Source organism: Hemiscyllium ocellatum, chromosome 40 (genome assembly GCF_020745735.1).
Source record: "Hemiscyllium ocellatum isolate sHemOce1 chromosome 40, sHemOce1.pat.X.cur, whole genome shotgun sequence".
NCBI lineage: Eukaryota > Metazoa > Chordata > Chondrichthyes > Orectolobiformes > Hemiscylliidae > Hemiscyllium > Hemiscyllium ocellatum.
Window position 1 is genome coordinate 24182052 of NC_083440.1, and position 17500 is coordinate 24199551.

A 17500-nucleotide genomic window follows, 5' to 3' on the forward strand; every position below is an offset into this window, starting at 1 on the left:
CTGTCTCTCTCTCTCTCTCTCTGTGTCTCTGACACACTCCCTCTCTCCAGAATTCCCGACGGACTGCTGTTTGTTGATGGCTCCCACATCCCGGTGTGAAACGCCACAGGAACCATCTCCTCTGTGTCTCCCCCCCACTCAGAATCCTTCCTCAGCGGCCCCGCCCTCCCCCCATCAGCCTGGACAGAGACAACAACAACTTTTTCGGGTATTTCACAGCATGTCACGCTGCAATGTCAGAGCAAGGGAGAGCAGTGCAGGTCCCTTTAAGGCCAAGGGAGAGCGGTGCAGGTCCCTTTAAGATTGAGGGAGAGTGGTGCAGGTCTCTTTAAGGCCGAAGGAGAGCGGTGCAGGTCCCTTTAAGATTGAGAGAGATCGATGCAGGTCCCTTTAAGATTGAGGGAGAGCGGTGCAGCTCCCTTTAAGATTGAGGGAAATCGGTACAGGTCCCTTTAAATGGAAGGCCTGTGCTAGTCTCTTTAAGAATGGCGGACGGAGGACTGTGCTTTTCCCTTTAACAGGGAGTGAGGGAGGCCCATGCAGGTTCTTTTAAGAACGAGGGAAGATCTTGAAGGTCCCCTTAAGAGGCAGGACAGTGCAAGTCCCTTTAAGAGGGAGTGAGGGAGCAGGGCTGTGCAGGTCCCTTTAAGAGCGAGGGGGTTAGGTCCGTGCAGGTCCCTTTAAGAGGGAGGGGTTGGGGCTCTGCAGGTCCCTTTAAGAAGGAGGGGTTGGGGCTGTGCAGGTCCCTTTAAGAGTGATGAGGCGGGGCCGTGCAGCTCCTTTTAAGAGTGATGAGGCGGGGCTGAGTAGGTCCCTTTAAGAGTGAGGGGGTGGGGCTGTGCAGGTCCCTTTAAAAGTGAGGAGGGGTGGGGCTGTGCAGGTCCCTTTAAGAGTGAGGGGTGGGGCTGTGCAGGTCCCTTTAAGAGGGAGTGGGTGGGGCTGCGTAGGTCCCTTGAAGAGGGAGTGAGGGCTGTGCAGGTCCCTTTAAGAGTGAGGGGGTGGGGCTGTGCAGGTCCCTTTAAGAGCAGGGTGTGGCTGTGCAGGTCCCTTTAAAAGTGATGAGGCGGGGCTGAATAGGTCCCTTTAAGAGGGAGTGAGGGCTGTGCAAGTCCCTTTAAGAGTGAGGGGGTGGGGCTGTGCAGGTCCCTTTAAAAGTGAGGAGGGGTGGGGCTGTGAAGGTCCCTTTAAGAGTGAGGGGTGGGGCTGTGCAGGTCCCTTTAAGAGGGAGTGGGTGGGGCTGCGTAGGTCCCTTGAAGAGGGAGTGAGGGCTGTGCAGGTCCCTTTAAGAGTGAGGGGGTGGGGCTGTGCAGGTCCCTTTAAGAGCGGGGTGTGGCTGTGCAGGTCCCTTTAAAAGTGAGGGGGGTGGGGCTGTGCAGGTCCCTTTAAGAGTGAGGAGGTGGGGCTGTGCAGGTCCCTTTAAGAGTGAGGGGTGCGGCTGTGCAGGTCCCTTTAAGAGGGAGTGGGTGGGGCTGCGTAGGTCCCTTGAAGAGGGAGTGAGGGCTGTGCAGGTCCCTTTAAGAGTGAGGGGGTGGGGCTGTGCAGGTCCCTTTAAGAGTGAGGGGGTGGGGCTGTGCAGGTCCCTTTAAGAGGGAGTGGGTGGGGCTGCGTAGGTCCCTTGAAGAGGGAGTGAGGGCTGTGCAGGTCCCTTTAAGAGTGAGGGGGGTGGGGCTGTGCAGGTCCCTTTAAGAGCGGGGTGTGGCTGTGCAGGTCCCTTTAAAAGTGAGGGGGGGTGGGGCTGTGCAGGTCCCTTTAAGAGTGAGGGGGTGGGGCTGTGCAGGTCCCTTTAAGAGTGAGGGGTGGGGCTGTGCAGGTCCCTTTAAGAGGGAGTGGGTGGGGCTGCGTAGGTCCCTTGAAGAGGGAGTGAGGGCTGTGCAGGTCCCTTTAAGAGTGAGGGGGGTGGGGCTGTGCAGGTCCCTTTAAGAGCGGGGTGTGGCTGTGCAGGTCCCTTTAAAAGTGAGGGGGGGTGGGGCTGTGCAGGTCCCTTTAAGAGTGAGGGGGTGGGGCTGTGCAGGTCCCTTTAAGAGTGAGGGGTGGGGCTGTGCAGGTCCCTTTAAGAGGGAGTGGGTGGGGCTGCGTAGGTCCCTTGAAGAGGGAGTGAGGGCTGTGCAGGTCCCTTTAAGAGTGAGGGGGTGGGGCTGTGCAGGTCCCTTTAAAAGTGAGGGGGGTGGGGCTGTGCAGGTCCCTTTAAGAGTGAGGAGGTGGGGCTGTGCAGGTCCCTTTAAGAGTGAGGGGTGGGGCTGTGCAGGTCCCTTTAAGCGCAGGGTGGGGCTGTGCAGGTCCCTTTAAGAGTGAGGGGGTGGGGCTGTGCAGGTCCCTTTAAGAGTGAGGGGTGGGGCTGTGTAGGTCCCTTTAAGAGCAGGGTGGGGCTGTGCAGGTCCCCTTAAGAGCGGGTTGGGACTGTGCAGGTCCCTTTAAGAGGGAGGGGTTGGGGCTGTGCCAGTCCCTTTAAGAGTGAGGAGTTGGGGCTGTGCAGGTCCCTTTAAGAGTGAAGGGCAGGGCTGTGTAGGTCCCTTTAAGAGTGAGGGGGGTGGGGCTGTGCAGGTCCCTTTAAGAGCGGGGTGGGGCTGTGCAGGTCCCTTTAAGAGTGAGGGGTTGGGGCTGTGCAGGTCCCTTTAAGAGTGATGAGGCGGGGCTGTGCAGGTCCCTTTAAGAGGGAGGGGGTGGGGCTGTGCAGGTCCCTTTAAGAGTGATGGTGTATAGCTGTGCAGGTCCCTTTAAGAGTGAGCGGGTGGGACTGTGCAGGTCCCTTTAAGAGTGAGGGGGTGGAACTGTGCAGGTCCCTTTAAGAGTGAGGGGGTGTGGCTGTGCAGGTCCCTTTAAGAGCAGGTTGGGCCTGTGCATGTCCCTTTAAGAGTGAGGGGATTGGGGCTGAGCAGGTCGCTTTAAGAGCGAGGGGGGGGAAACTGTGCATGTGCCTTTAAGAGTGAGGGGGTGGGGCTATGCAGGTCTCTTTAAGAGTGAGGGGGTGGGGCTGTGCAGGTCCCTTTAAGCGCGGGGTGGGGCTGTGCAGGTCCCTTTAAGAGTGAGGGGTTGGGGCTGTGCAGGACCCTTTAAGAGTGATGAGGCGGGGCTGTGCCGGTCCCTTTAAGAGGGTGGGGGTGGGGCTGTGCAGGTCCCTTTAAGAGTGAGGGGGTGGGACTGTGCAGGTCCCTTTAAGAGTGAGGGGGTGTGGCTGTGCAGGTCCCTTTAAGAGCGGGTTGGGGCTGTGCATGTCCCTTTAAGAGTGAGGGGGTTGCGGCTGTGCAGGTCCCTTTAAGAATGAGGGGTTGGGGCTGTGCAAGTCCCTTTAAGAGCGAGGGGGGGGCGGGACTGTGCATGTGCCTTTAAGAGTGAGGGGGTGGGGCTATGCAGGTCCCTTTAAGTGCGAGGGGGCAGGACTGTGCAGGTCCCTTTAAGAGTGAGGGGTTGGGGCTGTGCAGGTCTCTTTAAGAGTGAGGGGTGGGGCTGTGCAGGTCCCTTTAAGCGCAGGGTGGGGCTGTACAGGTCCCTTTAAGAGCGGGGTGGGGCTGTGCAGGTACCTTTAAGAGTGAGGGGGTGGGACTGTGCAGGTCCCTTTAAGAGTGAGGGGGTGGGACTGTGCAGGTCCCTTTAAGAGTGAGGGGGTGTGGCTGTGCAGGTCCCTTTAAGAGCGGGTTGAGGCTGTGCATGTCCCTTTAAGAGTGAGGGGGTTGCGGCTGTGCAGGTCCCTTTAAGAATGAGGGGGTTGTGGCTGTGCAGGTCCCTTTAAGAGTGAGGGAGTGGGGCTATGCAGGTCCCTTTAAGAGCGAGGGGGGGGCAGGACTGTGCAGGTCCCTTTAAGAGTGAGGGGTTGGAGCTGTGCAGGTCCCTTTAAGAGTGAGGGAGGTGGGGCTGTGCAGGTCCCTTTAAGAGTGAGGGGTTGGAGCTGTGCAGGTCCCTTTAAGGGTGAGGGAGGTGGGGCTGTGCAGGTCCCTTTACGCGCGGAGTGGGGCTGTGCAGGTCCCTTTAAGAGTGAGGGATGTGGGGCTGTGCAGGTCCCTTTAAGAGTGAGGGGGCGGAGCTGTGCAGGTCCCTTTAAGGGTGAGGGAGGTGGGGCTGTGCAGGTCCCATTAAGCGCGGGGTGGGGCTGTGCAGGTCCCTTTACGCGCGGGGTGGGGCTGTGCAGGTCCCTTTAAGCGCGGGGTGGGGCTGTGCAGGTCCCTTTACGCGCGGGGTGGGGCTGTGCAGGTCCCTTTACGCGCGGGGTGGGGCTGTGCAGGTCCCTTTAAGCACGGGGGTGGGGCTGTGCAGGTCCGTTTAAGAGCGGGGGGGGGCGGGACTGTGCATGTGCCTTTAAGAGTGAGGGGGTGGGGCTATGCAGGTCCCTTTAAGTGCGAGGGGGCAGGACTGTGCAGGTCCCTTTAAGAGTGAGGGGTTGGGGCTGTGCAGGTCCCTTTAAGCGCAGGGTGGGGCTGTACAGGTCCCTTTAAGAGTGATGAGGCGGGGCTGTGCAGGTCCCTTTAAGAGTGGGGTGGGGCTGTGCAGGTCCCTTTAAGAGTGAGGGGGGTGGGACTGTGCAGGTCCCTTTAAGAGTGAGGGGGTGTGGCTGTGCAGGTCCCTTTAAGAGCAGGTTGAGGCTGTGCATGTCCCTTTAAGAGTGAGGGGGTTGCGGCTGTGCAGGTCCCTTTAAGAGTGAGGGGTTGGGGCTGTGCAGGACCCTTTAAGAGTGATGAGGCGGGGCTGTGCCGGTCCCTTTAAGAGGGTGGGGGTGGGGCTGTGCAGGTCCCTTTAAGAGTGAGGGTTGGGGCTGTGCAGGTCCCTTTAAGAGTGATGGTGTATAGCTGTGCAGGTCCCTTTAAGAGTGAGGGGGTGGGACTGTGCAGGTCCCTTTAAGAGTGAGGGGGTGGGGCTGTGCAGGTCCCTTTAAGAGCGGGTTGGGGCTGTGCATGTCCCTTTAAGAGTGAGGGGGTTGCGGCTGTGCAGGTCCCTTTAAGAATGAGGGGTTGGGGCTGTGCAAGTCCCTTTAAGAGCGAGGGGGGGGTGGGACTGTGCAGGTCCCTTTAAGAGTGAGGGGTTGGGGCTGTGCAGGTCTCTTTAAGAGTGAGGGGGTGGGGCTGTGCAGGTCCCTTTAAGCGCAGGGTGGGGCTGTACAGGTCCCTTTAAGAGTGGGGTGGGGCTGTGCAGGTACCTTTAAGAGGGGTGGGGCTGGCAGGTCCCTTTAAGAGTGAGGGGGTGTGGCTGTGCAGGTCCCTTTAAGAGCGGGTTGGGGCTGTGCATGTCCCTTTAAGAGTGAGGGGGTTGCGGCTGTGCAGGTCCCTTTAAGAATGAGGGGTTGGGGCTGTGCAGGTCCCTTTAAGAGCGAGGGGGGGGGACTGTGCATGTCCCTTTAAGAATGAGGGGGTGGGGCTATGCAGGTCCCTTTAAGAGCGAGGGGGGGCGGGACTGTGCAGGTCCCTTTAAGAGTGAGGGGTTGGAGCTGTGCAGGTCCCTTTAAGAGTGAGGGTTGGGGCTGTGCAGGTCCCTTTAAGAGTGAGGGTGTATAGCTGTGCAGGTCCCTTTAAGAGTGAGGGGGTGGGACTGTACAGGTCCCTTTAAGAGTGGGTTGGGACTGTTCAGGTCCCTTTAAGAGGGAGGGTGTGGGGCTGTGCAGGTCCCTTTAAGCGCGGGGTGGGGCTGTGCGGGTCCCTTTAAGAGTGAAGGGGTGGGGCTGTGCAGGTCCCTTTAAGCGCGGGGTGGGGCTGTGCAGGTCCCTTTATGCGCGGGGTGGGGCTGCTGAGCCACTTACTCTCTTTCTTGGTGCTGTCAGCCTTGGCTATGCTGTCTGTGGAGAGATGTTTGAACTCGTCGTGTTCCGGAAGTTTCTGGCTCAGCCTCTGGCCCACGTTACTGACGTGGACGTAAAACCTGTCGCCGGTCACCTTGTGGTCCAGGGCCAGGCTACTGAGCTTGATCTTCTTCCTGCCGGCGGGAAGGAGTCACGAGTGTCAGCGCTGACCTCCTCGGAGCGGAGGCTGACCGAACACCCTCCCTGTCTGAGCTGGCTCCGCCCTCCCCCGTTCACCACAGGGGGGGGTCTCTGCCCCGTTTCACACCTCCTCCCCCAACCGCCCCAACACTGTTTCCAGGTCCACCCACTTGCTTTCTGAAGACCCTCGTCCCTTTTTAATAACGTCCCCCCCCCCCGAAACCTCAGAGCCTCCCTGTGGCCTCACTCCCCTCGCAGCTTCTCCCATTCTGATTCCTGTCTCAGAACCAATTCCTCATCCTGGTGAGGAATTCGACCGTATTACGGTCAGTCTTCCCCACACTGCTAACCGTTCCTTTCTCGATGCCAGGGCTAATGTCACCTATTCTCTCACTGGTTCCTCAACGTGTTAATCCAGACAACCAGCCCTTATATATATCCACTTAATGGTCAGGTCCTGGGGAGTGTTGCTGAACACAGAGACCTTGGAGTGCAGGTTAATAGCTCCTTGAAAGTGGAGTCGCAGGTAGATAGGATAGTGAAGGCAGCGTTTCCTTTATTGGTCAGAGTATTGAGTACAGGAGTTGGGAGGTCATGTTGCGGCTGTACAGGACATTGGTTAGGCCCCTGTTGGAATATTGGGTGCAATTCTGGTCTCCTTCCTATCGGAAAGATGTTGTGAAACTTGAAAGGCTTCAGGAAAGATTTACAAGGACGTTGTCAGGGTTGGAGGGTCTGAGCTACAGGGAGAGGCTGAACAGGCTGGGGCTGTTTTCCCTGGAGTGTCGGAGGCTGAGGGGTGACCTTATAGAGGTTTATAAAATCATGAGGGGCATGGATAGGGTAAATAGACAAAGTCTTTTCCCTGGGGTGGGGGAGTCCAGAACTAGAGGGGCATAGGTTTAGGGTGAGAGGGGAAAGATATAAAAGGGACCTAAGGGGCAACTTTTTCCCCCAGAGGGTGGTACGTGTGTGGAATGAGCTGCCAGAGGATGTGGTGGGGGCTGGTACAATGACAACATTTAAGAGGCATTTGGATGGGGATATGGATAGGAAGGGTTTGGAGGGTGGGTGCTGGCAGGTGGGACTAGATTGGGTTGGGATACCTGGAAGGGCCGGACCGAAGGGTCTGTTTCCGTGCTGGACATCTGTAGGACTCTGTGGGTGCCTGTGATGACGGGCATGATGCCAGTAATGTGGTGCCTAAAGCACTGGTCCTCGGACTGGTGACAGAAACCCTGTCAGTAAGGCTGTATTTCGCGCTGGTACTGGTTATAACTGGTCACAGCAGCAGCGATATGGTTTATGACTTAACGCTGTACATCTCTGTGACTCTATACACGGTCAGGGTGCCTCCTCTCTGGTATTGTTACTAACTTTGATTTACCCGTGCTCGCAGTTCCAAGTGTTCCCTTATTGCTTGCCTCTCTAACCTCACGTCCAATATCAGCAGGGTCGGTATCCAAGCCCCCCTATTCTGGATTTATTGCTCTGTGTTGTCTGTGGGATCAGTGCCACATGCAATAACGTCCCTCGCCATTACTTTAACTTCCATTTAACTTCTGTTTTTGTCTGGGTTTCGCTTTAACCAAACTGCCGGAGCTGGGTATCGTCTCGTTGTCTGTGTACCACGCTCCCCTTCCCCACCCCCTCTGATCGGCACTGACACCCCATCCCCACACCCCCCCCCTCTCACGTCCACCCCATTGGGGGGGAAAAGGGCGTCACTTACACGTAACTGGCCTCTTCGGGGTCTGGGAAGGCCTGGAGGGGCCAGTTGACGTAGCAGTTCAGGAAGACGAGACAGGCCAGCCCAGCCCACGTGTACATGATGACGATGAACGAGACGCCAAAGTCGTAGATCACCTGCGGGAGGAGAAGGCAGCCTTGATTCCCTGCAACAGCGCGGCGGGAAAGGCCCAGGCTGCAATCCGGGCCTAGTCCCAGGTTGACCAAATCTCATACTTTGTGACCTAAGTGAGCACTCCCCCCTACTCCCACCGCCATCTGCAGGGAAAGCGTCAGGCTTCAACCCGGGCCTGGTGACCGGTTACCCTAATCTTATGCCCTGCTCGTGGCAGTGAGCTTATCTCTAGCCACACAAAGTGGGAAAGCTGCAGGCTTCAATCCAGGCCTAGTGACCGGTTACCCTAATCTTATGCCCTGCTCATGGCAGTGAGCTTATCTCTCGCCACACAAAACGGGAAAGCTGCAGGCTTCAATCCGGGCCTAGTGACCGGTTACCTTAATCTCACACCCTTTTCGTGGCAGTGAGCTTATCTCTAGCCACACAAAACGGGAAAGCTGCAGGCTTCAATCTGGGCCTAGTGACCGGTTACCCTAATCTCACGCCCTGCTCGTGGTAGTGAGCTTATCTCCACCCACACAAAACAGAAAGACTCCATGCTTCCTCCGGGTGGGAGTCCTCCCGATGCTCCGGTTTCCTCCCACAGTCCAAAGATGTGCGGGTTAAGGTGGAATGGCCACAGGAAATTGCCCGTAGTGTTCAGGGATGTGTAGGTTAGGGACGTTAGTCAGGGGTAAATGAAGGGTAATGGGTCTGGGTGGGATACTCTTCAGAGGGTCAGTGTGGACTTGTTGGGCCCAAGGGCCTGTTTCCACACTGTAGGGATTCTAATCGTAAAGACGGGGGGAGGTGGGTAGACATAGAGGGAGAGACAGAGATATGGGAGAGAGAGAGGGAGAGAGAAACGAGGAGGGAGGGAGAGAAACGAGGAGAGAGAAAGATAGGGAGAGCATATAAGGGGAGAGACAGGCTGTGAGAGAAAGAACACAGAGAGAGAGAGAGAGACGGGAAGAGAGAAACACACAGAAGAAAATAGAAGGAGAGAGAGAGAGAGAGAGAAAGTGCTAGAGAGTGACAGAGAGAGAATCTGTAAAAGAGAGGGTGAGACAGAGAGAGTGAGAGAGACAGAGAGAAAGAGAGAGAGAGACAGGGAGAGAGCATGTGCAGTTATGGGGCTTACCTTAATTCCAGGGAAGGTGACAGCAGAGGATGCGTATGAGCCAATCATCAGGGACATGATGGTCGACCGCAAGTTGCCGAACATGTTTGGTAACTGCAACAGCCAAAAACAAAACCATCCGCGGGTCAGTGGCAGCTTCCCAACATGGCCGACCGTTTCCCACAATGCCCCTTTGAGGTTCCACTCCCACCTCCCCCAGCTGCCTCCCAGGGTGTGAGGTGGAAGGGGCAGTCTGACCCACAGCAAGGCACAGGAGGAGGCCACCGGGGAGACAGGACCACGAGGGATGCAGGACCTCCAGCCCGAGATGGGACAGCAACGGGGAAAATATCCGAGGATGGTTGGCACAGTGTCTCTCTGACCTGCGCTACACCGACTCCGACTGCGGCAAACCGATATTCCGGTGACATTTCTCATGGTGTGGAGTCACCTTGGGATGCCCTCTGCCAAAAGGTTGTCTTTTCTAGGGGTCAGGCGAAGGGACAAACCCTGAGGCCTAACGCACACAGAAGCCTAGCCAGCTAGGCCTTACCCGCAGGGGTGCAGTTTGGCAAACAAACTCTGAAGGGAAACTGTTTGAATATGTTTCTCTTGTTTCCTGGTCTCATTCCAACACCAATTCCGGACACTGCCCTTAAGAGAGATGGGGGGAAGGGATCCGAGAGGGTGTGGATACGGACCACGTGGATAATCCCGGGGGATGTGGGCCCTCGGTGACTGGGATAGACCGGAGAGGCCGGGCCTGGTCTCCTCAGAGACAAGATCATCGAGAGGAGATTCGATCGAGGGGTTCGAGATCGCGAGGGGGTGGGGAGCTGGAGAGCGTCGAGAGGGAGAAACCGTTCCCATTGGTGGGAAGATGAGGATCCAGAGGGACACGGATTGAAGGGGACTGGTGACAGGAACACCGAGAGACACCAGGAGAAAGCTTTTCACTCCGTGAGGGGTTAGGGTGTGGAAGGTGCTGCCTGAGAGTGAGGGGGGAGGGAGGGAGGGTCACTCGAGGGGTTAGGGTCTGGAAGGTGCTGCCTGAGAGTGAGGGGAGAGGAAGGGAGGGTCACTCGAGGGGTTAAGGTCTGGAAGGTGCTGCCTGAGAGGGAGGGTCACTCGAGGGGTTAAGGTCTGGAAGGTGCTGCCTGAGAGTGAGGGGAGAGGAAGGGAGGGTCACTCGAGGGGTTAAGGTCTGGGAGGCGCTGCCTGAGTGAGGGGGGAGGGTCACTCGAGGGGTTAGGGTCTGGAAGGCGCTGCCTGAGAGGGAGGGTCACTCGAGGGGTTAAGGTCTGGAAGGTGCTGCCTGAGAGTGAGGGGAGAGGGAGGGAGGGTCACTCGAGGGGTTAAGGTCTGGAAGGCGCTGCCTGAGAGTGAGGGGGGAGGAAGGGAGGGAGGGTCACTCGAGGGGTTAGGGTCTGGAAGGCGCTGCCTGAGAGTGAGGGGGGAGGGAGGGAGGGTCACTCGAGGGGTTAGGGTCTGGAAGGCGCTGCCTGAGAGTGAGGGTCACTCGAGGGGTTAGGGTCTGAAAGGTGCTGTGTGAGAGTGAAGGGGGAGGGAGGGAGGCTCAGATTAATGTGGGAACATATGAACCCGCCATCTAAGGCAATGCCCTCCAAGGCTGGGATCAGTCATGTGACCATGAGGCCCACAGTTACGTAGTGCATCCCTCCTAAAAGACAAGGCTGAAACCAGCGGGGAATTCATTCCAGGTGTGGTTACACCAACACCCACACTGTGATTACACACCGTGAAATGAATGTCAACGCTCACACAGCATTGACAATGCCACAGACCTGCTATTCTGGCTCGCCAGCATTTGGATAATTCCAAACGCCTGGTTCCCACAAGCTTTCAAAACACCTTTACTTTCACCACGCCAGTGATGTGTCACAGCCCGGCACAGGATAACACTGTCACTGCGGCCGCAGCGCAGTCAGTGCTGAGGGAGCGCCGCGCTGTCGGAGAGTCAGTGCTGAGGGAGTGCCGCACTGTCTGAGGGTCAGTGCTGAGGGAGTGCCGCACTGTCGGAGAGTCAGTGCTGAGGGAGGGCCGCACTGTCGGAGGGTCAGTGCTGAGGGAGTGGGCACTGTCGGAGGGTCAGTGCTGAGGGAGGGCCGCACTGTCGGAGGGTCAGTGCTGAGGGAGGGCCGCACTGTCGGAGAGTCAGTGCTGAGGGAGTGCCGCACTGTCGGAGGGTCAGTGCTGAGGGAGCGCCACACTGTCTGAGGGTCAGTGCTGAGGGAGTGCCGCACTGTCTGAGGGTCAGTGCTGAGGGAGAGCCGCACTGTTGGAGGGACAGTGCTGAGGGAGCGCCGCACTGTTGGAGGGTCAGTGCTGAGGGAGTGGGCACTGTCGGAGGGTCAGTGCTGAGGGAGTGGGCACTGTCGGAGGGTCAGTGCTGAGGGAGGGCTGCACTGTCGGAGGGTCAGTGCTGAAGAAGTGCCGCACTGTCGGAGAGTCAGTGCTGAGGGAGTGGGCACTGTCGGAGGGTCAGTGCTGAGGGAGTGCCGCACTATCGGAGGGTCAGTGCTGAGGGAGTGGGCACTGTCGGAGGGTCAGTGCTGAGGGAGGGCCGCACTGTCGGAGGGTCAGTGCTGAGGGAGTGCCGCACTGTCGGAGGGTCAGTGCTGAGGGAGTGGGCACTGTCAGAGGGTCAGTGTTGAGGGAGTGGGCACTGTCGAAGGGTCAGTGCTGAGGGAGGGCCGCACTGTCGAAGGGTCAGTGCTGAGGGAGGGCCGCACTGTCGAAGGGTCAGTGCTGAGGGAGGGCCGCACTGTCGGAGGGTCAGTGCTGAGGGAGGGCCGCACTGTCGGAGGGTCAGTGCTGAGGGAGTGGGCACTGTCAGAGGGTCAGTGCTGAGGGAGGGCCGCACTGTCGGAGGGTCAGTGCTGAGGGAGGGCCGCACCTCTCACCCTTGTTCTCTGGAACGGGAACAGCCTCAAATCCCTCAGCCTTCCCTCCATACCATGGTAATGTCCTGATAAATCTCCTGTTGGCCCTTCCCAAAGCTTCCACCTCCTTCCTATCACGCGGTGACCAGAACTGTACGCGATACCCCAAGTGCGGCCGCACCAGAGTTTTGTACAGCTGCAGAATGATCTCATGGCTCCGAAACTCAATGACTGTGTCATTCACAGACTTGGTCCTTTCACAGTCCTCACTCAAGTCATTAATATATTTTATAATTAATTGTGGCCACCACCATTTATCCTTGTGGCGCACCCCTAGTTACAGGCGGTCACCCTGAAATTGCCTCCCCTTGTCCCTCCCATCTCTCTTTGTCTCCCGTCACCAAGTCAATCTCTCTCCACGTTAATTGTCCACCCCAACACCACGGCCCTGTGTCTTAAGTTACCCCACGTGTGGTATCTCACCTAACCCTTTCAGTTCATGCAAATATCTGACGTTCATCTCTACCTCTCCTGTCTATTCCCTCCTGATGTCAGTTTGCCAGGCACGATTTCCACTTCCTGACCCTCATGTGATCCGACTGGGCATTTCGGAGCGTTCAGCGGTCCAGGGGACGGGTGTGAGGGGGGGAGGGGAGGGGAGCGCAGGGTCAGTAAATGGCAGAGGTCAGTCCAATGTGGAGGCCAAAGTGAGGGCAATGATCTGAAATGAACTGCAGCTGCTCCAGGAACACGCAGCCTGGCACCATGCCCGGTGGGCAGTGTGCCACATGCTCAGGCTAGTACGGCCTGACTCTGACCAGCTCGGTGCCCCAGGCACCATCCAGTACACTGGGGGCAGGTGTGTGTGTGTGTGTGTGTGTATATGAGAGAGAGTCTGTGGCAGTGAGAGAGAGTGTGGGTGTGTGTGGGTGTGTGGGTGTGTGTGGGTGGGTGTGTGTGTGTGTGTGTGTATGTGGGGGTGTGTGTGTGTGTGGGTGTGTATGTATGTGTGTGTGTGTGTGGGGGGGGGGTGTCTCTCTCTCTCTCTCTCTCTCTCTGAGTCCCCCCCAAACGTATTTTCTCTGGCTCAGCTGATGATCTTGTGCAACCTGTTTATTTCTGGTGCATGCAGCTGGTTCCGGAAGGTTCCAGCCTGAGCCCTGCCTCGTGCGTTAACTGTCCTTGCTTTGTCCATGCCTTGGGAAGGCAAGCTGCCAGGGCAGCACTTGGGCCTAGCCAGGTGGAAAAGCCTTGATTTTCCTCAGAATCCCCGAGTACCCTCATTCAGGGCATTGTGGGTACACCCACAGCATATGGACTGCAGTGGTTTAAAATGGCAGCTCACCCGCCCACCTTCTCAAGAGGGGCGACTAGGGACGGGTAAAGAATTTGCACATACTCCCCGTGTCTTCTTGGGTTTCCTCCGGGTGCTCCGGTTTCCTCTCATATCAAAAGATGTGTAGGTTAGGGTGGATTGGCCGTGCTAAATTGTCCCACAGTGTTCAGGGATGTGTAGGTTAGGGTGGATTGGCCGTGCTAAATTGTCCCATCGTGTTAGGTGCATTAGTCAGAGGGAAATGGGTCTGGCTGGGTTAGTGTGGCCTGGTCGGGCCGAAGGGCCTGTTTCCACACTGTGTTGGGAACTGAACCTTATTGAAGCCTGGCCTGGGGGCCGAGGCAAGAGCGAGGCCAATGTTCGCTGGGGAGCGGGCCAACCAGTTTGCGCCTTGACGGCTTGTGTGTGGGGTCAGGGGGTCAGGAGGTGAGTTACCCACCACCGGAGTCCGGCCTCCGACTTTCGGGTTGGGATATCTGGTCAGCACGGATGGGGTTAGGCCAAAGGGTCGGTTCCCCGCGCTGTGCGTCTCTCTGACTGGGGCCGCTGTGTTTGCGTGTCGCGTCCTGTCGAGTTTCTGGGACGTGACGCACCACTGCCCCAAATATTGTGTGCGTGTCGCCAGTGAGGAACGCTTCCAACTCCACGTTACTAAAGTACATTTTGTTCACATCAGGTAAACATTAACTTTGGATGATAACACTGAATAAATATGCGAATTAGAAGTGAGTAAATGCTTGTTAATTTTGGGCAAACACAGTTTGGGAGAGTTTTGGGAACTATTTGCGTTCTTGCCAGACAGTGGGCTGTATTGGCAAGGACACGGGTCATGGGAGAGCTGGCATTCCCTGATAACCTGGGCCCTGGGCAACAAACTGGGAATTTCCCACTGAGAACACTCTCCCTGTTCCCGGTCTTTAACCAGGACAGAGAAGATGGAAGTGACGCAGCTGTCTTACACGAGTTGGGGGGGGGTTGGTCACTGTGTTGCGAGCGACAAGGGAGGAGGAGAGGGTGGAGGGAAGGAGGGGCTGAGTGAGGGGTGGAGGGGAAAGGGAGGGTGAGGGAGACCTAGGGTGAGGGGAAGGGGGGCGATGAGTGAGATGGAGGGAGGGAGGGTCTGAGTGAGGGAGAGAGATCCAGGGAAGGGGGAGGGGGGCGGGATGATAATGGGGAAGGGTCTGAGTGAGGGAGAGCGTTCCAGGATAGGGGGAGGGGGGGGATGATGATGGGGGAGTATCTGAGTGAGGGAGAGCGTTCCAGGATAGAGGGAGGGGGGGATGATGACGGGGGAGAGAGTGCGTGAGAAATCAAGGGTAGGGTAGGGCGAGAGACACTGAGGGTGGGGGGGTCTAGGGGGAGGAGGAGGGAGGTGGAGGGAGGGAGGGTCTGAGTGAGGGGGATGGGAGGGAGGGGGGAGAGAGAGAGAGAAACAGAGTGGGGGTTGGGGAGGACAAGGGGGGAGGGAAGGATGGAGGGGGCGAGTGAGGGGAAGGTGGGACGGAAGGGGTTTAGTGGGGATCGGGCAGTGGGGGAATCACTGTGTACCTGACCCTGAGAGTGTGCCAGTCCCTGTGCAGTGTGTGCCTGACCCTGAGAGTGTGCCAGTCCCTGTGCAGTGTGTACCTGACCCTGAGAGTGTGCCAGTCCCTGTGTACAGTGTGTACCTGACCCTGAGAGTGTGCCAGTCCCTGTGCACTATGTACCTGACCCTGAGAGTGTGCCAGTCCCTGTGCACTGTGTGTACCTGACCCTGAGAGTGTGCCAGTCCCTGTGCGCTGTGTGTACCTGACCCTGAGAGTGTGCCAGTCCCTGTGCACTGTGTGTACCTGACCCTGAGAGTGTGCCAGTCCCTGTGCACTGTGTACCTGACCCTGAGAGTGTGCCAGTCCCTGTGCGCTGTGTGTACCTGACCCTGAGAGTGTGCCAGTCCCTGTGCGCTGTGTGTACCTGACCCTGAGAGAGTGCCAGTCCCTGTGTACAGTGTGTACCTGACCCTGAGAGTGTGCCAGTCCCTGTGCAGTGTGTACCTGACCCTGAGAGTGTGCCAGTCCCTGTGCAGTGTGTACCTGACCCTGAGAGTGTGCCAGTCCCTGTGCACTGTGTGTACCTGACCCTGAGAGTGTGCCAGTCCCTGTGCACTGTGTGTACCTGACCCTGAGAGTGTGCCAGTCCCTGTGCACTGTGTACCTGACCCTGAGAGTGTGCCAGTCCCTGTGCGCTGTGTGTACCTGACCCTGAGAGTGTGCCAGTCCCTGTGCGCTGTGTGTACCTGACCCTGAGAGTGTGCCAGTCCCTGTGCACTGTGTGTACCTGACCCCGAGAGAGTGCCAGTCCCTGTGTACAGTGTGTACCTGACCCTGAGAGTGTGCCAGTCCCTGTGCACTATGTACCTGACCCTGAGAGTGTGCCAGTCCCTGTGCACTGTGTGTACCTGACCCTGAGAGTGTGCCAGTCCCTGTGCTGTGTGTACCTGACCCTGAGAGTGTGCCAGTCCCTATGCACTGTGTGTACCTGACCCTGAGAGTGTGCCAGTCCCTGTGCTGTGTGTACCTGACCCTGAGAGTGCGCCAGTCCCTGTGCTGTGTGTACCTGACCCTGAGAGTGTGCCAGTCCCTGTGCACTGTGTACCTGACCCTGAGAGTGTGCCAGTCCCTGTGCTGTGTGTACCTGACCCTGAGAGTGTGCCAGTCCCTGTGTTGTGTGTACCTGACCGTGGGAGTGTGCCAGTCCCTGTGCACTGTGTGTACCTGACTCTGAGAGTGTGCCAGTCCCTGTGCGCTGTGTGTACCTGACCCTGAGAGTGTGCCAGTCCCTGTGCACTGTGTGTACCTGACCCTGAGAGTTTGCCAGTCCCTGTGCACTGTGTGTACCTGACCCTGAGAGTGTGCCAGTCCCTGTGCTGTGTGTACCTGACCCTGAGAGTGTGCCAGTCCCTGTGTTGTGTGTACCTGACCGTGAGAGTGTGCCAGTCCCTGTGCACTGTGTACCTGACCCTGAGAGTGTGCCAGTCCCTGTGTTGTGTGTACCTGACCGTGAGAGTGTGCCAGTCCCTGTGCACTGTGTACCTGACCCTGAGAGTGTGCCACTCCCTGTGCACTGTGTACCTGACCCTGAGAGTGTGCCAGCCCCTGTGCACTGTGTGTACCTGACCCCGAGAGAGTGCCAGTCCCTGTGTACTGTGTGTACCTGACCCTGAGAGTGTGCCAGTCCCTGTGCACTGTGTGTACCTGACCCTGAGAGTGTGCCAGTCCCTGTGCTGTGTGTACCTGACCCTGAGAGTGTGCCAGTCCCTGTGCACTGTGTACCTGACCCTGAGAGTGTGCCACTCCCTGTGCACTGTGTACCTGACCCTGAGAGTGTGCCAGCCCCTGTGCTGTGTGTGTACCTGACCCTGAGAGTGTGCCAGTCCCTGTGCTGTGTGTACCTGACCCTGAGAGTGTGCCAGTCCCTGTGCACTGTGTACCTGACCCTGAGAGTGTGCCAGTCCCTGTGCGCTGTGTGTACCTGACCCTGAGAGTGTGCCAGTCCCTGTGCTTTGTGTGTACCTGACCCTGAGAGTTTGCCAGTCCCTGTGCACTGTGTGTACCTGACCCTGAGAGTGTGCCAGTCCCTGTGCTGTGTGTACCTGACCCTGAGAGTGTGCCAGTCCCTGTGTTGTGTGTACCTGACCGTGAGAGTGTGCCAGTCCCTGTGCACTGTGTACCTGACCCTGAGAGTGTGCCAGTCCCTGTGCTGTGTGTACCTGACCCTGAGAGTGTGCCAGTCCCTGTGCTGTGTGCACCTGACCCTGAGAGTGTGCCAGTCCCTGTGTTGTGTGTACCTGACCGTGAGAGTGTGCCAGTCCCTGTGCACTGTGTACCTGACCCTGAGAGTGTGCCAGTCCCTGTGCTGTGTGTACCTGACCCTGAGAGTGTGCCAGTCCCTGTGCTGTGTGCACCTGACCCTGAGAGTGTGCCAGTCCCTGTGCTTTGTGTGTACCTGACCCGGAGTGTGTGCCAGTCCCTGTGCTTTGTGTGTACCTGACCCGGAGAGTGTGCCAGTCCCTGTGGGCTGTGTGTACCTGACCCTGAGAGTGTGCCAGTCCCTGTGGGCTGTGTGCACCTGACCCTGAGAGTGCGCCAGTCCCTTTGCACTGTGTTGCAGTATGTCCTTGTCTGGGACAGGCTGTGGAGAGAGGTGTGGTTTGGGGGGGTGGGGGTTTGTGAAGGGGGGAGGTGGGTTTGTTGATGCACGTATCCTTTCCCTCACCCCCCTTCCCATTGGCCAGACGGAGAGGTGGAACAGAGCTCCAGGAATAACCCGAAATATCATTGAGCAACTTTCAAAATGCAGCACGTGCACAGAGAAGCTCAGAGAGAGGGAGGGTGAGGGACAGGCACAGGGAGAGAGG

General features: G+C 57.8%; 1 protein-coding gene across 1 annotated transcript in view; it reads right to left on the bottom strand.

The window, feature by feature from the left end:
* LOC132834487 (large neutral amino acids transporter small subunit 3-like) overlaps positions 1-17500 on the bottom strand; it is a 54566-nt gene that overhangs the window by 18773 nt on the left and 18293 nt on the right. Inside the window, exons 5-7 of the mRNA XM_060853402.1 lie at positions 8890-8982; positions 7635-7768; positions 5723-5895 (exon numbers count right to left, since the gene is read on the bottom strand). Coding sequence (XP_060709385.1) covers positions 5723-5895; positions 7635-7768; positions 8890-8982 — 400 coding nt within the window. The remainder of the gene's footprint in view (positions 1-5722; positions 5896-7634; positions 7769-8889; positions 8983-17500) is intronic.